The sequence below is a fragment of the Alligator mississippiensis genome, chromosome 2 (genome assembly GCF_030867095.1).
Source record: "Alligator mississippiensis isolate rAllMis1 chromosome 2, rAllMis1, whole genome shotgun sequence".
Lineage (NCBI taxonomy): Eukaryota > Metazoa > Chordata > Crocodylia > Alligatoridae > Alligator > Alligator mississippiensis.
Window position 1 is genome coordinate 65,652,682 of NC_081825.1, and position 20,364 is coordinate 65,673,045.

General features: G+C 43.7%; 1 protein-coding gene across 1 annotated transcript in view; it reads right to left on the reverse strand.

The window, feature by feature from the left end:
- Positions 1–20,364, reverse strand: part of MTMR7 (myotubularin related protein 7) — an 84,339-nt gene that overhangs the window by 48,382 nt on the left and 15,593 nt on the right. Inside the window, exons 2-3 of the mRNA XM_006262529.3 lie at positions 9,043–9,165; positions 8,625–8,787 (exon numbers count right to left, since the gene is read on the reverse strand). Coding sequence (XP_006262591.1) covers positions 8,625–8,787; positions 9,043–9,165 — 286 coding nt within the window. The remainder of the gene's footprint in view (positions 1–8,624; positions 8,788–9,042; positions 9,166–20,364) is intronic.

Genomic DNA, 20,364 nt, shown 5'->3' on the forward strand with positions numbered 1-20,364 from the left:
CTAGATTATAGATCCAGTGGCAGGGCAAAAGGATCTGAACAACAGACCACATTCTGCAGTCTTACTGGGGTTTAGTCATTATGGACCAACCCTTAATTCTCAACTCTAATTCAAATGTCTTTCCACAAGCAAGTTTCAAACATATTCAGTGAGAATTTTTTCTAAGTAAAAGGGTGAAGACTCTGTTTTTGAAGCTAGGGACAGACATTACACATATACCAGTTTAAGTGATCAGAAACTGGTTTAAACCTGTAACTGAGCAGATGTTCAGTGCATATAAACCAGTTTGAAAATGGCTGAACCAGTTTGAAATAAACCTGGTTGAATGTTGTATCAGACTTAAGTGATTTGGGTCAAACCAGTTTATGCAAAGCCTGTCTAGGACCCCTTGCTGGTCTAAGTTAAATCAGACTTCCCCAGCATCCCGGCATGCTCTCTGGGCTGGGCAGGGCTCTCTATTCCACAGCAGGGCTGGCCCCTCCCATCTGCTACCTGGCTGGAGCTAGGCAGAGATTGGAGGCGTTTGCCTGGCCTCTGCTCCCCTCCCTACCCCTCTAAGCAGGGGTTCCACCATCCCCTCTGCCTTACACAGACACTCTAGCATTAGCAGACCACATATTTGCTACAGTCTGTGCTGTGACAGAGGGCAGAATCAACAGGTAGCTGGTAATGTCCCTCTGTTGTTTTCTTAATGGGGAGATAAACACTGAGTTAGGGATGATAAACACTGTGTTATCAATTCCCTGCTGGGCTGGTCAGAAGGAGGTGGGGGACACCTCCTTAATCAAAGTGTCCTGCCAGGACCTGGTCACGCCCCACCTTAGCTCAGCATTGTGGAAGGGAAAGGAAGGCTGCTCTAGCACCCCCCAGCTTCTAGCCTGAGCCACTGCAGGCATGTGCCTGCATTTTTTTCAGTTCAGAGGGGATGTCTTTGTGGTTCCAAACTGGTTTAGCCTAGCCAGGTCAGACTAACCTGCAAGTATTGAATCTATTCAGGCTCAGACTTTTTGAATGTCTTGCCTAGCCTGAAAGACCCCAATGGCATTCCAGATACCTAGATTACTTTATAGTTGTATAAACATATTTACAATCTTTCCAACATGATCTGGTTGGCATAATTATAACTTCTGTCACATTCCATTAATGAATATTCAATAAATACAGTTTAAAATTCACTTGTAAGAGTACTTGTATTCACACACATGAAATGCCTTGATAAGATGCACACAGGAAGACTAGAAAAAGTTTCACACTCAATTTTAATAGGCATTTTTCCATATGAATGCCCATTCTTTTCTACAGCAAGTATTTACTTGCATTTTATTTTGGGTGTTATTCTGAGGCATATTTTATATTTTATAATTTCATTAAATGCATAACCTATTCAAAACCAAAAATAAAATACAAAACAAAAATAAAGCTATTGCACATCCAGGACTTTCAATTCCCATTGATTCAAAAATGAAAAATCTGTTTTTTGTAACATCACCACAAGCTGTTGGAGAACTTAGTTCCCTCTTTAGAAATAACTGTTAATAAAAAAAGGCAGTAGTGACCAGGGAACCAGCCTCAGGTATCCCCTTTGGGGGCTAGGGGAGCACAAGAATGGCAGCCACCGCTACTGTAAGCCCAGCTATTGTCACCTTCATGGCCAACTCAATCCTGGCCACTGCCACTGTCACCTTGGGCTCAGACCCTGGTTGTTACGTCTCTAAGAATAGGAATGGAAAGAAAAGAAACTTTTTGTTAAAATTTCCCTATGCAGCTAAGGAAAGAAACATCATGCATTGTGAGAAGAAAAGGAAATGGATGGCTGAAATACAGCTTAATAGCTCAAACATCTGTGTTTGCTGTCATGGCACAGATCTAGGAAGGCTAACCTGTGTCCATGTCTCATTTACTAATGCAAAGCTTGAGTATTGTAGTAAATTGTAACCTGAACAAGTAACTTCAATAAAAAGAATTTGATTAGAATCCTGATATTTGTTTAGCTCCTTGGTTGTCAAAACATGCATTAACACTGCTGGATTATCTTTGCATTGGATTTGCCCAGGAATTAACAGGCAATTTTCCAAATTATTTCAAATTATATGGTACACATCTCGGTTGTAAATGCTCATAAAGGGTCAAATCTGATTTAAGATTTCATGTGTTATTTTATGATCTTATGTGAAGATTGTCCACATGCAAAGAAATTATGGTTTAAAGATTAACTAAAAGTCATGTAGAATCTGATTCAGTCTAACACTCACTGAACCATTGATTGTACAAACTCCATTAGAAGCTGATGGGTATAAGACTCAAAGCAAACTTGTAATTTAGTTAGACTAGCTTGTGTCACAAATTGTTACAATATAATACTGTATTATAACACAAGACAGATTCTCCATTTAAGATATGGTATAATGCAAAAAAACCCAAAAGGCAGGCAGGCAGGAAAAGGAAAAAGTAGAGCATGACTGAATCAAAAATTACTCTGGTAGGTTTATGGGCAGCTTGCAATTGCACAAACAAATGACAGTAGAGAGCTGGCAGGTCAAATCCCACTCATCTTGCAATCATCCCTGCTAACTCTGGGACTCATGAACCCTAATATCAGGTGTTGTGGTGCAAAAAGAAAAACATGGAGAAACATGAGTGTACTTTACAGCTAGCTGCTTCTTCTATCACTGACATGGAGTTTTTTTTTCCCTGGGCCTTTTCTCGATTCCTGCCTGCTGCTAAATTTTAATTCATGGCCCATATTCATGCACCTCTGTGGTATTCTACAATACTGTCACAGAGTTGAAAGCCACCAGCCCATTGCTTATCAATGAGTGCATCTACACACGATGCTTTACATGTTGCCCTGTAGGGTCAGGCCAACTCTCAGGATCTCAATATTGCGCTGTTAGACAAGAAGGTGTGACACAATTGCACATATAGAAACACACAAATCGATTAGGTGCCTACACACGCACACTACCAGCTCAGGAACATACACATCCAAACCAGCCTAGGCACATACATACCTATCACCAATTCAAGCACATACACACTACACACTAAAAATTAGACAAAAACCAATACCCATGTACTCAGTACATATATCACTAATACATATATCATGCACACATTGATTGATTATATATATATACACACACAACTCACCAGTTGACACACATACAACCCACCTACACATAGGTAAGTTCTTAACTTGGATGGCACAGTATGTATGTGTGTGCTTGGGATACTTGGGGGAAGGTTAAGGTGAGAGAGAGAGAGAGTTAAAGTGTAGGGAGTGAAAGTTCCCAGAACCAGGGTTAGAACCAGTGGACTAGAGAGAAGCTAACTGAGGAACTGAGGCTTGGGTTTACTTAAGATTGTGTGGCCCCAGGGTTACTTGAGGTCACTGGTAAATGGGAGGGGAAAAAAAAAAAAAAAAGAGAAGCCTCGTGGCAAGGAGGAGACAGCCAAGAAAGAGAGAGAGACAGAAACCTGGGAGATTGGGACTAGAAACTGAGGCAGACAGCTGAGATATTGTGGGGGGGGAGAGACAGATAAGTGGTGGCAAGAAGGAGACAGCCAGGAAAAGAACCGAGGCAGAAACCTGGTTGCTCAGGGGAAAAGGAAAAGGCAGTGGGGATAAGACAGTGGCAAAGAAACAGGGGGTTTGGAGGCAGAGAGGAGCTCAGGACAGGTGTTGGAGGTGGCAGTGAGCCAGAAGCAGGAGGGAGAAATGAGACAGAAGTTAGAGGGGCGAGGAGCAGAGATTGGAGCAGGGCTGAACCATAGTAAAGCAAAACCCAACTCAGGGGTCCAAATAACAGGTTTATTAAACAGACAACACACTACAAAGCCCCATGAAGTTATTGGTTCACACGTGCGTGCGCGTGTGCGCACGCGCACACACACACACACACACAAGCACTCACAATGGCAGTAGGAGAAAGAGACTCAGTGGAAGGGCTGGAGTCCAGGTAGGGAAGAGAAGCAGAGTCCAAGTCCTTGGTTGAAGAGGGAGTGGGAGGTGATAGCTATCTATCCAGGCTGGAAAGGGGTCTGTGTCCAGTAGGTGTTGTCCAGAGGTGTTGTCCACCGGCAGGGCCTCTGGGTGGATAGGTGGTGTGGCATGGTGCTGGCCCAGATGGAGAGGGCATCCCAAAGAGTCAGTCTTCACTACCCCTTTTATGGGGCAGACTACCTCTGATCTCCTATGGGGAGGGCCTGTCCCAGAGGGCTTCAGGTGTTCTTAGTGAGCATGTGCAGCCTTGGCACAATGGTGGGTTGCCTCGTCTTTTGTTTCTTGAATGCTAAGGGTGGTTCCAAGGGCTGGGTTATTGGTCCAGGTATTGGTGTTGATGGTTCGGTCATTCAGAGGGAGCTATTTTTAGACCTACTGCTATTGTCTCTCAAGCACCCTCATTCATCCCCATTCATTCAAGAACCAAGTTACATAGGAGGGGTAGGTGTGAGTCATGGGTTACACAACTGGGCCTAGGGACAGGATGGAGACTTGACAAACAAAATGGAAACTTGACATGACTTATGCTAACTTACATATGTAGGCCTAAATCATATAGTACCTGTAAAACAGTAATATAGAACAGTAAAAATCAATATAAACATAATAATTATACAATATAAAGAAGGAGAAAAAACTAAACAAATACAACTTGCTACCAAAATAAAATGCTGAAGCTTATCCTATGTCTTAGCTCACTTATACTTACCTATAGGGAATAGAGAGGGAGAGACAAAGTCAGAAATGGTTGGGGAAGGGGAGGGAATGCATTTAAAAAGAAAAAGAAAAAGAAAAACTGGGGGTTTTGCTGCATACTCAGCAGTAGCGTAGTTTACTATGCAGTGGGCATGTCTACACAAGATCCTTAACTGCACAGTAGCATGGTTTACTGTGCAGTAAGCAAGGGCATCTACATGGACACATGCTTACTACACAATAAACCTTGCTAATTGTGAGTAAATTTGCTACCTGCAAATGCAAGTAGCAAATTTACTTTTGATTAGTAATGGCGCAATAGCAAATCTGCTCCCAGTCAGCCATCCACTGGGGGGACAAGATTGCTTCCTGCCCCTGGGAGCTGCCTGCTGCTGGGGTGGGCTCTGCCACTAGAGTTTGGGCAGAGATCGTGCCACTAGAGATTGTGATCGAGGAGCAGGGACTGGTAGATCTTTATCTCCCAGTGCCAGCTCCACCACAGCAGGGCCACTGATAGGAGACCCTTATCTCCCACCACTTGCTCCGCACGCACGGAGCTGAGTGAGGAACAAACTCCTCAGTCTCTTCCCTGCCCAGCTCCGGAGCTGAGCAGGGAATAGGATCAGCAGCCCCTGCCAGCTCCACAACTGCAGATCCTTATCTTCCATCCTGAGCTCCACAGTCATGGGGCTTGGGTTAGGAGACTTATCTCCCAGCACCAGCTCTGTGACAGCGGAGCCAATGCTGAGAGATCCTTATCTTCCAGGCTGAGCCCCTTGCAGGGCTCAGGCTGGGAGACAAGGATCTCCCAGTGCTAGCCCCATGACCACAAGGCTTGGGCTCACTGCAAGATAAGGATCTCCCAGCCCCCCACTTCACGGTCATGATGGGGAAGCGGGGACTAGAAGATAAGGATCTTCCAGCCCCCGCTCCCCAATTGCCATCTCAGAGCAGGGGGCTTGGGAGCTCCCTGCTGTCTCTGCCCAGGCTCCAGTCACCTCGCAGAGCTCGGGCTGGGACCTAAGAATGTCCCAGTGCTGTTGTGGAGCTGGCATTGGGAGAAAAGGGTCCCCCAGCCTGAGCCCCACAACCATGGAGCTCTAGGTGGGAGATAAGGATCTCCGAGCTCCCTGCTCCCCAATCATGAATTGGGTGCTAGGAGATAAGGATCTCCCAGCCCCTGCTTCCCAATCGTGATCTCTGAGAGAGGGACTTGGAGTTCCCTGCTGCCGTGGAAGGGTGACATAGTCAGGGACAGGTCAAGGACAGGTCCCAGCCCCATGTCTTGATCGGGTGATCGGTGTCCTGGACTGGGAAAGAGCTGCAGGGGTGGGGTAGGTCCCAGCCTCCTGCCCTGATCCATCAGCGGGGTAGCTAGCACAGAGCCAGCTACTAACTGCCCAACCAGTGGATCGGGGCAGGGGACTGGGACCTGCCCCTCCCCTGCAGCTTTTTCCAAGTCCCCTGCTCCTGATCAGGGAGCTCTCTGCTGCCAGGGTATGGGGATATTGTCCCTGTCCTAGCAGCAGGCAGCCCCCTCAGGGCAGAGAGCAATATCCCAGCCCCGGCCAGAAGCCAGCTGTCTCCTGGCCTGGTACTCCCTGCCAGCCCCTAAGCTAGTACTCAGGGGGAGCGGGGCCCACTGCAGGGCTCCAGGAAGCTGAAGCAGACTTGCTGCCATTAGCAGCAAATCCGCTCCTGCTTCCCTGCATGTGCAGATGCCTGCCCAAGAGTGTTTACTTGTGAGTAGTTTACTCACAGATCAAATGCATGTGTAGACATACCTAGCATGGACTTTCTTTCCTGCCTTAGCATAGGACTCTTTCCGGTTATTTTCATTTTCCCAGTGTGCATGTACATGTGCTGCAGTGCTGAAGCCAGAGGAATTAATCTAGTTTATGCAGGTATCAATCAGATGTTGAATTTGACCCACAGGTAATAATAATTTAAAAAACCCTGCACTTATTTTTATCATGTACTATCTAGCATACTTAATTATATGCAGTCCTGCATATATCACTGGGATTCCAGCTACAGTAAGCACTTTACCAAGTTCACCTGCAGTTCTAACTTGCAATTCAGTTTTTCCCAAAAAAACACACCAGAGAAACTGACTTTCTTGCAGCAAAAGAAGGATCAATACTGATGTTGTCAGTGTTGTGTAATGCATCCTTTACACAGGATTCAAGCAATGTTAAAGAAGCAGAGTTTGACCTTCAGTTATATACCTGATCACTTGCATCAAATCAGCTCATATCCAGCATCCTTATGAACTGGTTCTCAGAACAGGAGTACAAGCACACAGGAGTAGATTTTATACTCAAATACAATATTTGCATTCTCACCTTGAAGATCATTTTGAGCCTCTACATAGAACTTGAATTAAGGATTTTGAAACTGGTAGCATGTCCTAGATTTGGAAATGTTCTGATTCCATACACAGCCAGGTCAAAACACAAATTCACAGTCCTCCCCAGTTACAGTTAAATATGTATATTCTTTTACAACACCATCGATGAAGCTGTTCACAGATTTTTAGAAATCTATGTCATATGCAGAGTTAAAATGTTAGGTGCTTATTTGAGTTATGAAATCCTGTAGCTTTTTCATAGATTCTGGGCTATAAATACAATATTTTAAACAGACATTATTCAAAGTAATTCACATTACACTACCATGAATGCTGCAAAATCAGGTCTCCCAACATTTCCTAGCAGATACCTTGCTAGAAAAGAGCGGTGTTAAGCTAGTTTACCTACTCTCAACACTAACCGTTGTTTTAATAATATACCATCAAGTTCAGTACCTTTTTCTCCACAGTTGAATAAATTCTCCCAAAAGAGCAAAGTGCAGAAGCACCTTTCTACATACATGTGTGTCCTCTAGCATATTTTATGTCCCTTAGGACAAGAATGTTCTTTTTTCTTCCCCAGTGCATAATGGGGACCCCAATTCTGGGGCTCTTTGGAGCGATCATAATTTATTTACTTATAATATTTCTAATTCAGTTTTTATTATGTTCTCAAGGACACTGTGTTCCTAACCTACACATTGTAGAAATGAAAATGCAATGGACAGACAAGGAATAGGAGCACTAAAACATCCAAGTATTTTGTATTTAATATTTCTTTAACATTTTTTCTATATTTTTAAAGTTTAAAAACAAGATAGAGAATATTTTGTATTTTACAGCTAGGATGCAAGAACATTATTAAAATGAACAATGGACCAATGAATTCTGGCTGTGTGTAGAGCTGCAGAGTTCAAAAAAGGGAAAAATGAATTCACCCTCTACTCTGGGCCAAACACATCAAGCAGCTGGGAAGACTAATGTCATCTGTCAGGAGCTGAAATAAATAAAAAAAGGCAAGGAGATCTCTTCCAAGCTCTGCCACCGAGCTATCTCCATTCAGTGAAAGCCCAAAGGTAATACTAATCATAGCAAATTGCACAGAGGTTCACAACTGGATTTTCATTCCACTGCTGGGCAATTGCGTTTGGCTTCTCCATGATTGAGCCACTCAACAGAAATTATGGAAAGTTTTAAGTTCCACAAGAATTTTGCATAAGGGATAAAACTGTGTTATGCCAGGGCTTTCCCTTTACTATGTGCTAGTAAGAAATGATTATATAGATAATATACAATCCCTTGGCTTTGTAAATTCTACAGATTAATTAGTTGTCCCTCTCCATGTGCATTCACTAGCACTTATTGTCAAATTATGCCTCCCTCTTTATTGCAGCGAGCTTTCTTTTAGGAAGACAGTAAGTAGACACTGTCCTCCTCCTGATAGGGATGATGGGACTTAACAGCTTTGAACACAAACTCATATATTCAATTTATAGGGTAGCATTTGTCTGCAAGGTGTTTTAGTCAAGCGATCTGCTTAGATTCCATCACTGCACTCCCCTCCCCCTCCCGTACCTGGCCGTGTCAGGCGTATTAAAGATATGTAAACATCATGGCAGTCTCTCTCTTGAGGTATGATGAGTTGGATGATCTGGAAGTTTTTGCAGCGAATCAGCAAAGGGCAGCCAGTAGCTGTTGTTGCCTGTTTTTCAATAGAGGAAATTTGGCTGTGAAGAATCTGAAAACAAATAAAAAATTGTTATGGTAAACAATAATGATTTGGAGTAAGAAGAAATAATCCTTAACCTATAATGATGTTCCATGGCCAAAGTTACAGCATCCTGGGATGTTTCAGGAACTCCTCCTAACCTACTTCTTATAGTTTTATTTTCCTTTAACCACTTCCCGCTTTATGTGAAAAAGATAATAACATATCTCCTGTCCTATTTCTTCTACAAGTTCACAAAAAATTAGTTTTAGTATGTGACCATACCCAGGTTTCTTTCCGAGTTTCAGAAACGTTTTCCACAAAGATAACATGGGTAGCTGTTAAATATAAGGTTCCCAATGCAGCTTTCCTAGAAGATATACGATCAATGAAACGGACATTTTCCACCTAAACAGAGAAATGAGAAAAGAACACAGACAAGATTCAAATTAAGACGTGAAATCAAGTTCTATAGGCAAAAAGACTGACACCCACTAACAAAAGGAAATCAGAAGGTTTTTTTACACTAAAACATATAATATTTTATCCACTCAAACAAGAAAACTGAAATTTCAGAGGTTTTTCCATTTTTATAAGCTTTAAGACACGTCCTGAGTTTATACTAAAGTGAGGAAAATAACAGGGCTGTGCGAAACAGAAGCGTTCCATTTCGACCAGCGTTTCGATGTTTCAACAGAACAGTGTTTCGTTTCGACTTTTGTTTTGAATAGAAATGGCGGGCTCATGTTCATACTGTGGTCAATTATTACCCCCAGGTCTGTGGTGGAAAGTAATGGGGGATCTTCAGTCCTGCTGCCTGATGAGAAGCAGCAGTTGCACAAACACCCATGTCACGAGTTTTGCCTGTCAGCAGCTAGGGGTGCAGGGCCCCAGAACCCCTGCACCTATCTCCTTGACAGCTGGCAGGCTTTGTGGCTGCAGCAGGGGCTAGCAGCCAGGCCTGCAGTAGTTTCCCCCCACCCCGTGCCCCAAGACAGACACAGTTGCACAAGCACCCATGACATGAGTTTTGCCTGTCAGCAGCTAGGAGTGCAGGGCCCCAGAACCCCTGCACCTATCTCTTTGACAGCTGGCAGACTTCATGGCCACAGCAGGGGCTAGCAGGCCTGCAGCTTTCACCCTGCTGTGCCTTAACACACACAGGGTCACCCATGTCACGAGTTTTGCTTGTCCACAGCTTGAGGTGCAGTTTCCCCCAAACCCCTGCACCTATCTCCTTGAAACTTGGCAGGCTTTGTGGCCTCCATGGGGGCTACCACTCCTGCAAGTTTCATCCAAATCTGGCCAGAAATGACAATGTTATAGGCTGTTTCAACCTTCCCCATTATAACCTATGGGCGAAACATCCAAACACCGTCGAAACAGCAAAACATTTTGACTTGCCTTGTTTTGTTTCGAGGCTGTTTCAACTATATCTGTTCCATTACAATTTTGCTGTTTCAACCTCAAAACAGAATCGAAACAGAACTGGTGGCGAAATTTCGCACAGCCCTAGAAAATAAGCGACTCCTTGAATGAAATACAGAAATGTTACAATGTATCTGGTAACGGTCCCTTCCTAAAGATTTTGTGCAAAGAAATTAATTGCTGTATTCCTTGTCTTAAACAAAAAGGATGAGTATATTTAGAACTATATCTTGCCCTCAGATTAACACCTACAATTCCCATGGAGCTTAACAGCAGCTATGTCCATATCCTAAATCCTATGTTCTGTCCTGCAGGGATTTACCCAAAGAGAAAGGCCTGATCTGGAATTCTGTGCGACTACAGTGAGGCATGAATTTCATCCTGGGGACATAATGATTGTTGTTTGATGCAATGTAACAAGGAACCTTTGTTACTAGGAAGGAGTGTAGCTGGGGCAGATGGCAGAAAGCCCAATGGCAAGAGGCAGCAGTTGGGAGTCATTGTGTAAATTGACCCACTGGCCACAGACAGCTGAGGGAACCAGCAACACCTGATCCCTGGGAGCAGCAAACTGGATCAGATGACCAGAACTGGGCCAGATTTGGGGCATATAAGCCCAGCCTCTAGACATGGAAGGGGCAGTCTGACCCTGGCTATCTCAAGCCAAGGAGCACTGAACAGAACTGACTGTAGGTTGGAGTATGGCCACCCATGAAAGGTACCTGGTGGGCTGGGGAAACAAGCCTGTCTCAGTAGGAGGGCCAAAGGAAACAGAGACCCATGGAAGGGTTTACATTTGAGTTGGAACTGTTTTGCTTGATGTTTTGTGTTCAGGTTTGACCTGTGGTTTGGGTAGGGAAGGTTTGGAGGCCAAGTGACAAGGTGCTAGGGGTGCTCTGCAGGGTGAGACCTGCTCTGGGCAGGGACATGAAGGGCTGAGGCCTATGAGCCAAGGTCTGAGACAGTAAACCTGTGGCCAGAGGAAAAGGAGGCCAAGGCTGGGATGGCTGAAACCCTAACAAGTGCTTTGAGGCCTGTTGTGGGGCTGCCTTAGAGGGGAAGCACCTTTGGGAATGCATAGAGAACCCCCCAAATGAGTCTGGGCAAAAAAGCTCAAGGACAGAGTCAAAAGGAGGGAGCACCACAGAAGCTACTCTCCGCCTCCAGGGACCCTGGTATCACAGCAATAGCTTCAAAGGCATGAGAGAAAAGAGACTGGAGGTTAGTGGGGCTGGAGAGTGGAGGCAGGCAGGTCTGGCTGCAGGGGCATCAAGCACACGTCCCCCAAGGCTGCATGCTGTGCAGGCCACATGCTGCCCCCTGCCCTGCTGCATAGCTTCCCTACTCCCTGCTGTGCCATGCAGAGGGCATCACTATGCTGCACAGCACTGCATGCACTGCCCCTCCAACTTTGCAACTGTGTCTCTATGCCCTGTTCCCCCAACCTCCTGGCCATGGGCTGTCTCTCAGCCCTGTACGCTGTTCTGCTCCACCCTGCATTTAAGGTAGGGGCAGGAAGTGGAAACTGGAGGAGGAAGTGGGAGCCCACTGACAGCAGCTGCAGAAGCCGTGTGGTGTGTGGCACCTGGTCTGAGAGCCGGAGAGCCACAAGTTAACCTGTCAGGGGCTGCATGTCGTCCATGGGCCACCAGCTGGACAGCCCTGCTTCTAGGTAGCTAAAGCATTACTGGTTTGTAGATCAGTGGTATATAACTGCAAAGGGACTAAAATTAGACACATACAAATTTCAACATTACCACAGCCACACCACATAAATAAAGGTGGACACTTGCCTCAACATGAAAAGTAACATATAAATGATAATGTGAATCAGATACACAAGAAAACAGCAAGACAAATATAAAAGCATAACAAGAATACCTATGAATGCAAGTTTGCATGTAGTAGTCACTCCTATAGAAGTAAAATATTTTATACATGACAAGACATGTTTAGGCAGTGTGACATGAACCTAAATCTCCTTTATCTGCTATGGTCATTTTTCCCCTCACACTTTTGCCTGCAAAGTTTATTTATTAAAAAGAGACCCAACATTTTTAGATACTTGTTTGACCTCTGCTTCAGAGATGTAGCCTTGTGTTGCAGTGTTCTCCCTTAACCACTCATGGCACCCACAAAAAGCATGACAGGGCTTTAAAATCATGCAGCCTATACTCCAGACAGTCCACCACAAAGTCCAGCTGTCAGAAACGCAGCCTTCCAGCTGGGTCTGTGCAAGTCCATCCCTTTCACAGTTAGCATTAAAAAAAATACAAGTGAGTGAACACCCATACATATCCTGTATACCTCCCCTTTCTTCAGAAAGTCCTGGACAGACCATAAATCCCCAGTCAGGGTTACAGAAAAGTCTTTATTAAGAATCCCAAAGTACTGATTCAGCATCAGGACTTCCTTTCCTCAGGGGGCTAATGGGCACTAGCCAACCAAGAAGTCCCTGGTTTTCATCTGCCTCATTACTACCGGCTGGTCCTTCCCTTCCACCCCCTCTAACTTGTCTTACAGGTGTGCCCGCAACAGCTGGCTTACACTACCACAACCAATGCAAAATGCATAATCCCCATAATCCCCACCTGCAGTAGGACTGTGCACTCCTAGGAGGAGTCAGGAGATAGTCTTCTGTTGTGTCTTTCTGGCCTAATGTCACACCTGAGGGAATCTGGCTCGAGACAAGTACCACACATCAGGTGCAGGTTGTGCTTCTGATGGTAGTCAACCATTGTGTGAGGATACAATCCATAACAAGCTCAAACAGGTTTCTGTAGTGCTATTATCATAAGAACTGCCATTTACTGGGTCAGCTCATAGATCCATCTTTGAATATCATTGTATCTGCACTCCACTTCACTGCCACTTGACACACCGTCTCTTAAGAAAGGAAGTCTTTTGGTTGAGGTGTTGCTCCTGATGTTTCTTTCCCATTGCCCTATCCCTGCCATCTCTGCCCCCCTCCCACCTTGACATTCATACTTCCTCAGGCCTAATTCTAAAACATCAGTCTCCAGAATACATTCTTTTGAGAAGTTCAAGATATATAGGAAGTGCGCTTAACAAAGTGAAGGTCCAAATCCAACTCCTTCTTTTGGGCAAGTATTTTTGTGGCTAACTTTAGTCACATAACTGGCTTTTTGAGATACTTATGCAGCTGTTTAGATACTAGCCCCTACTGTATAACTTGCACATGAGTAACCTGCACCTATACTCGTGTTTGACTTAGGTAGGTATGCATGTATGTCCCCAGTGTAATAGTCACAACTAACAATGGAGAAAGTGTGTAACTCCTACCTTTTGGTCCACTAGCTAGGACACTCTCTCAGGGTGGCAGGTCTGGTTAAGGGCAGCCTGGAACTCTACAAGGAAGCTTCCAAGGCCATAGAAAAGACCACCTCTACCCCTCCTCCTGAAGCTGGCGCCTCTGGCTTGAATCCTCTCAACTGCCAAGAGCGCCAGCTTCAACAGGAGAAGTTTAGGCTGCTCTGGCCCTGCCAAGCTCCATGGCATGGTGTTAGGGAACTTTGCTAGAAAGTGGGAGATGTCAGCTCAAATGCCCTTTGGGTGAAAACCTAAGTTTCCCAATCTCTGGACAAGTGCCTCAGGCATGAGTTTACTGGACTAAAAGCTGTAGGGGCTGCTCTTCTCCTCCTCCATTTGGCAACTTGCACAGAGTTGCATGTCTTTCTACAGGCTAGTACAGGGGCGGGCAATTATTTTGGGTGGAGGGCCACTTAACAAGGCTTGGTGAGCTTTTGAGGGCCACATAGGTAGCCCCACCCCTTGACAGTTGCCCCACCCCCTCGTTGCCATCTTGGGACCAAAAATCCCACCCCTAACCACTGACCTTTGGCATTAGAAGTCTCTCCCCTTGTCCCCTAAAAATGCTCCTTTTGGGAGGGTGAGTTGCCCTCTTAGAACCAGAAAAAAACCAAGCCATACACTAAAAGTCAAACACCTACTGTAACATATCTTAATTTTATTACAAAAAAATTTTTGTCATGATTTGTGTTTGCATACTGTATATAGGGGTGATTGCATAAATCAAAAATAAATTCTTAGTCTTGCCAGTGTTTCCCACTAAACACACGCAGCCCCCACACTCATGCAGCATGGGAAGGGAAGGAAGCCCCACATTCTGGAGCCAGCTGCTTTTCCTGCCTCTGTCCCACAGCAGGGGGCAGGGAAAGCAGCCGGCTCCAGCACATGGGGCTTCCCTCCTGTGCCATGTGGGTGCTGGGACTACGTGTACACGGCGGGGAGTGCCAGCAATAGAGACAGCCCTGCGGGGGCTGTGCTCCTCACCATGACGTGCATTGCTGGCCAGAGCCACATGCCACCAGGCACTGGTGCTGGGCAGAAGCACCCCGAGTGCCCCTGCCTGCTGCTGCTACTGTCGCTGCCTGCCCCTGTTGGGGGGGTGTATATGTGGGTGCCTCATTCCCACATTCATGGGCAGAAGGGCTGGGCAGGGTACCATTCACTGGTGGGCGCCGCAGGCCAATGAAAGTGCCTGGTGGACCGGATCTGACCTGTAAACTGTATTTTGCCTGCCCCTGGGCTAGTAGGATCTAAAATTCACATAAATAGCCTGGAATACCATTTATATGGCTACACTAGTCTCATAAATGCTTTACTATTTACTATTACTAAAGGTGAAGAAACAGCCAATCAAGCCTTTCCTCTTTCCTAGTCCCCCAACCTAGACAGCATTATTTTTTCCTACTTTGTTTCTTCCCTTTAAGTCTGACATCTCTAACAGGTGTTTGCATTTCCCCCCTCCCCCCCCCCCCATTTACACACATTATAAATTATTATAAGGTTAAATTCCTTGGGCATCAGACCTCATACCCCATGCACCCCTTTTGTTTCAGACACTAGAATATGAACTCAAAATTGTGTTAATGAATGGATTAAAATGGTTAATTGTTAACCAACACGTGTCAAAATAAGTGAAAGCAGGGAATCCTTATCACCAAATGAGCATATTTTAAGCAAAGTTTCAAAAGGATCTCTTTGTGATGATATATTATTTAATATTTTGATCAGTGAGTTGGAAAAAAACATAAAACTGTTACTGATACAATTTTCAGATGACATAAAGATTAGGGCAGCATTTCTCAACCCATGGCTTGCAAGCCAAAAGTGGGTCGCAAGAATACATGAAAAGGTCACAAACAAACTTTAAAAATGGACCAACAAACTTTAAAAATTGATTCTCCTTTAAAGGAGAAAAACATGGGAAACTGTGGCTTTTCCCTTGCAGGCTGGCAAAGGTCCAGCCTGCAAGGGGCTGCTTGGGGCCCCCATGTCCCACACACCCACCTCCTGCCCCATGCACTGGGAGGCTGGGGGCAACAGGTCAGGACTGGTCATCAATGTTTACAAATGGGTCCTGGTACAAAAAAGGTTGAGAACCACTGGATTCGGAAATGAATAAATAATAAGGATAGGTGGCTGCTATTATGCAGGTCATATCACCTAGTCAAGTTGAAGCAAGCAAACAATACATATTTTAATACAGCCAAATGTAAAGCTATACATCTAGCAAGAAATATTTTAGACAATACTAAGGGGACTCTATACAAAGACTTCTAAAAGGACTTGAAAATGTGAGCTTTCCAGACTAAATAGCTAACATGACTAATGTGATCCTTTTATGTATCCCTCATCAGGGGATTCTTGAGTGGAGTATGGACTTTCCATTACCTTTTTATTTGGTGTGGACAAGTCCACCCCCACAATATTGTGTTTACTTCTGGCATCCAAAATTCAAGGCTGCTGATAGATTAAAAAAGGGGTTCAGATCCATAAGACTGATTAAAGGAATGAAAAATGTCCCTTACCATAGAAGACTCAACAAAGATGCACATCCTTAGTTTAACAAACAAGTGGTCAAAAGGTGACTTAATCCCAGTCTATAAGTATCTGCACAGGGAGCTGATATTTGAAAATGAAGGGTTCTTGAACCTGACTATCCACAGTCTGATAATATCTAGTAGCTGGAAGTTAAAACTGGATAAATTCAGACTAGAAAGAAATTACATATTTTTAAGAATGATGGCATTTAAACACCGGAACCACTTAATCTGGGGTTGTAGTGAATTCTCTATCAACAGCAATTTTGAAATCAAAATACATTTTTTTCTATAAAATTTTCTCCTCATCCAGCCTCCTCTGGTTCGCCAGCACAAATTATTTGGTATCCATTTACAGCTACATTGACTGTGGGTGGCCTACAGCATGAGCTTGGAGAAGACTCACTCACACCTCTAAAGCTACAGTGAAATATCTTAACCAAGCTGCCACCAGTGGTCACACTAGAAGGAATGTATTCATAATATAATATAATATTATATATGCAAGGTTTAAGTGAAATTTGAGGCATTAAAGCAAAACATAGAATGCCATCACCACTAAGAACAGCATCCATAGAATATACAGACTCTCAAATATATTATTGCACGTTAAATAATATGAAAAGAAATCATAACAATCATATTCAGATGCCCTCCAAACCACACAATGCCAGTTTGGTAGAAAAATGCTCAAGGCAGTTAGTGAAAACCAAGTCTTCTCCCACTACCCAGTTACAAACTGTTTTTTTGATGGTTTTTTTAATGAAATAAAACTGCTAGAAAACAGGGATCATTTTTCCCAGGACCAAATACGTCAGAGGTCACACAACGGAGAAAAAAGCAATGGAAGAAACTCAGCATAAAGTCAGTAAACTCAGTAAACATTCAGTAAAAAGCAAAAGAGGAGATGCCACAAAAATGGAAAGAAATGCAAAAAAGAGATTGAGGCATAAAGTATTTCTAAGTTACCACTCTAAAAATCATCTACAATTTAAAAAAATTGAGCATGTCCAGCTAAAAGTAGATATGATAGGTACAGTATTGTTAATGCCAGATCTATTCTGAGAATGGCCAGTGTTAAATATCTAAATTCTTGGGGTTTTGAAAACAGAGAGATAAATAAAATAAAATTAGGACTAAGCAAATAGGAATAGTTGCTAATAGGTATCTGTGGTATAGTACACCTCATTAAAATGAATATAATTTATAAAATGTTATAAATTGTTGGTGTCTGTCCTTGAACAAATCCAACTATATATTAGAATTTTCAGAGCTTTGGAGTGGCTGGGCATGGATCAGAAAAAGCTGAAGATGTCTTTTGCCATATCATTCAAACAAGATAGAAGTATGGCATGTGTGAGGTTGGGAAATGATCATCCTTAGTCAGTATTTACTCATTCCTTACACCCAATGCCTTCAGTGAGTACAGCAACTCCATGAAGGAAGAGATAAATTAGTGAGGACCTGAGAAACCAGCTTTATTTAAAAAAAAACACTCCAAAACCCACGATTCATCCATTAGTCTTGGCTAGGTCTTGCATGCCGCATGACAAGTTTTGGCTGCAGTGGCACAAAGATAAACTTCTTTTGAAAACAGATTTGTTAATAAGCTAGCCCCCAGGAACTATTTTAGTGTATCTAACACTGTTCCCAAAGGGCATGTAAACTGTGCTAAATAAAGACCATGCTTAAATCTAAACTAAAAAAAGATGCAAAAGTCATTGCTGGAATATTACTGGAAATCCACATTACTCAGATTTAAATTATTCTAATATAGCGTGATAATATGGAAAGGGTCTTATAGTAACATATCATATAGTCAATGTGGAACATTTACATTGTTTGAAATTGTTCTTGTAATCCCTTTCATAGTTGTAAAATTAAATTTGCTCAATCCATAAAGGGATTACAGGAGACGATTGCCTGCAATGACAGGGATTTGATGCCCATACGGTCCCTCCCAGCATGGCCAGATTTAGGATTTAGAGAAGGGGGGATGCAACCCCATGCTAGCCCACTGAAGGGGGACAGGGCTGAGCTCTCTGCCCTGGGTAATGACAGAGCTCCAGACTCAGCCACCCTGGAGCACCCCACAGATAGAGGGAAAATGGGTTAGGGAACTAAAAGCACTCTCTTCCCTGCCCTATGGTGGGATATTGGGGGAGGAGGGGCATGTATCCAAAGTCCTGCATATCCCCACTGCCCAATTCTCCCTCACCTGGATCTTGTGAGCTTCTGCACCCTAGGTAGAGCGGGTGGAGAGGTGGAGTATTATGCTGGCCTCTATAGAGCAACACTAGTAGTAACGGTGGTGTTACCTGCTTGGGTTCCTCGCACTCCAGCTGCTGCTGCTAAAGCTTGGGTGCAGACATGGGCTCTGGCTGCTGCAATTGGGGGTGAGCAATAGTGTGTCTTGGGGGGGAGGCAAGTGGGGCCTAAGCCTCAGGCACCAATTTGGGTGGATGCCAGATGGGTGGCACCTGGGGAGTCTGTGCTGTGGGTGCTGCTATAACCAGTGTATGGGGATCCTGTTCCCCAGCCGCCACACTCAGAGTCCATGCCTACATCCAACCCACAGGAGCAGCAGCTGGAGAGTGAGGAACACAAGCCTTGGCAGGTAACACCACTGCCACTACCACTCTCTGGAGGCTAACGTAAATCCATCACCCTGCTCTGCCCAGGGCCTACTACTCCTCCGCCCCACGCTCCCCTTCACCCCCCATGTGCAACAGGTCTGCCACCACTGCAACAGGTCTGACCAGCATCAAATTGAAGACAGTCTGGGGGGAGCTGCGCCAACTCTGTCAGAGCCACTACCTGCCCCACCACCCTGATGAAGAGCTAAATATCTCCTTCTTATACCTGCTTCAGGAATTAAAAGAGGGTGCAACCTCACCACTGCAATCCCCTGGATTTCATTTAGTTGTTCAAAGAATCCTACCATAGATCTCCTTCTTCCCATTCACAGTTAGAATCACAGTGGGAAAGCCAAACCAAATAGGATCTTGTAAATGGTCTAAATGGGAAAAAAGAACGGTAATATTCTGAGTGAGTGAGGGCACAGAATAATACTGCTTTGGATAAGATAAGAAGGGCTCAACTGAGCTCATCAAAAACAAAACAAAACAGTAGCATGTTGAAAAATAAGTTTTTAGAATAGAATTACAAATAAATGTAATATCAAATTCAGAACGGGAACTGTAGTCATTACCGTACTTAACAATTTAAGTCCAAAAACTCTTTTTAGTGCCATAGACTCTATTTTCTATTACACCCTCTTTGGAGTATTAGAAAATTGAGCAGGTGTGACACAAAATATAGGTCAAACTGTGCAGAGAGTGCTCTGATCCTTTGCCTAAAACAATCTAGGGCCATGTAAAAAGAAGAAGAGCTGTGCAATGCCAGGTAAAACACCAAAAACCCAGCCAGGCCAACATGCGTAGAAGGGAGCTGGGAATACTCACAAAAAGCAGCAGAGATGGAGAGAGTTAAATAAAACTTAAAAAAAAAAACCCTAAATAAACTTCAGTCGTGTATATTTTTAAACTAATGTCCCATAATTTATTTTTTCTTGATGACTATGGATGTTGTAGGCTTAACAGAGCATGTGGAGCTTAAGGAAAAGGCAAGTTAAGGATCTATATTTGGTATTATGACCCTTGCCATGAGTATAAATAAAGTTGAACAGAATTGCTATTTTCAATGCAACACAGATGAGAGAAAAAGAAAGCAAAATAGCAGATAAAGGGAAAGTAAATTATGAACAGATGTAAGGCAAGAAAATAAACATGACAAATGACTTATAAACAAGGTCACTGGGAGTTCATTCAGGAAAAAAAGATGTTGTATTAGGGAAAAGTATGGGCAAAACCTTACTCAGGAATAACTCCCATCAACTTCAGTGGGGCTTTTACTTAAGTAAGGACTGCAAGGATAGATAATATTTATAAAGAAATTAATGTGCCAGAATACTATTTGTGCCTGAATACATTTCTGTATATTAATAGGTTTTTGCCCTTAACACAGAATTTTTGAGGGGAGGTGGGGGGGATAAACATTGGTATTTGCATTATATGCTTCTTGTACCTGATATGTAACTATACATTAAATGTAAGAGAATGAAGGTGTCTTCAACCAACTTTTTTCTAATGCTGATAAGGGAGGACATTGTTACTGTGTCAGCATAATATCAAGGGCATATCTACACATACACTTTAATGTGCATTAGCCTATTTTAATGCACATTAAAGTGTCACAAAAATGTGTGCTTTTACTAATGCACATTAAAATAGGTTAATGCACCTTTTTATAG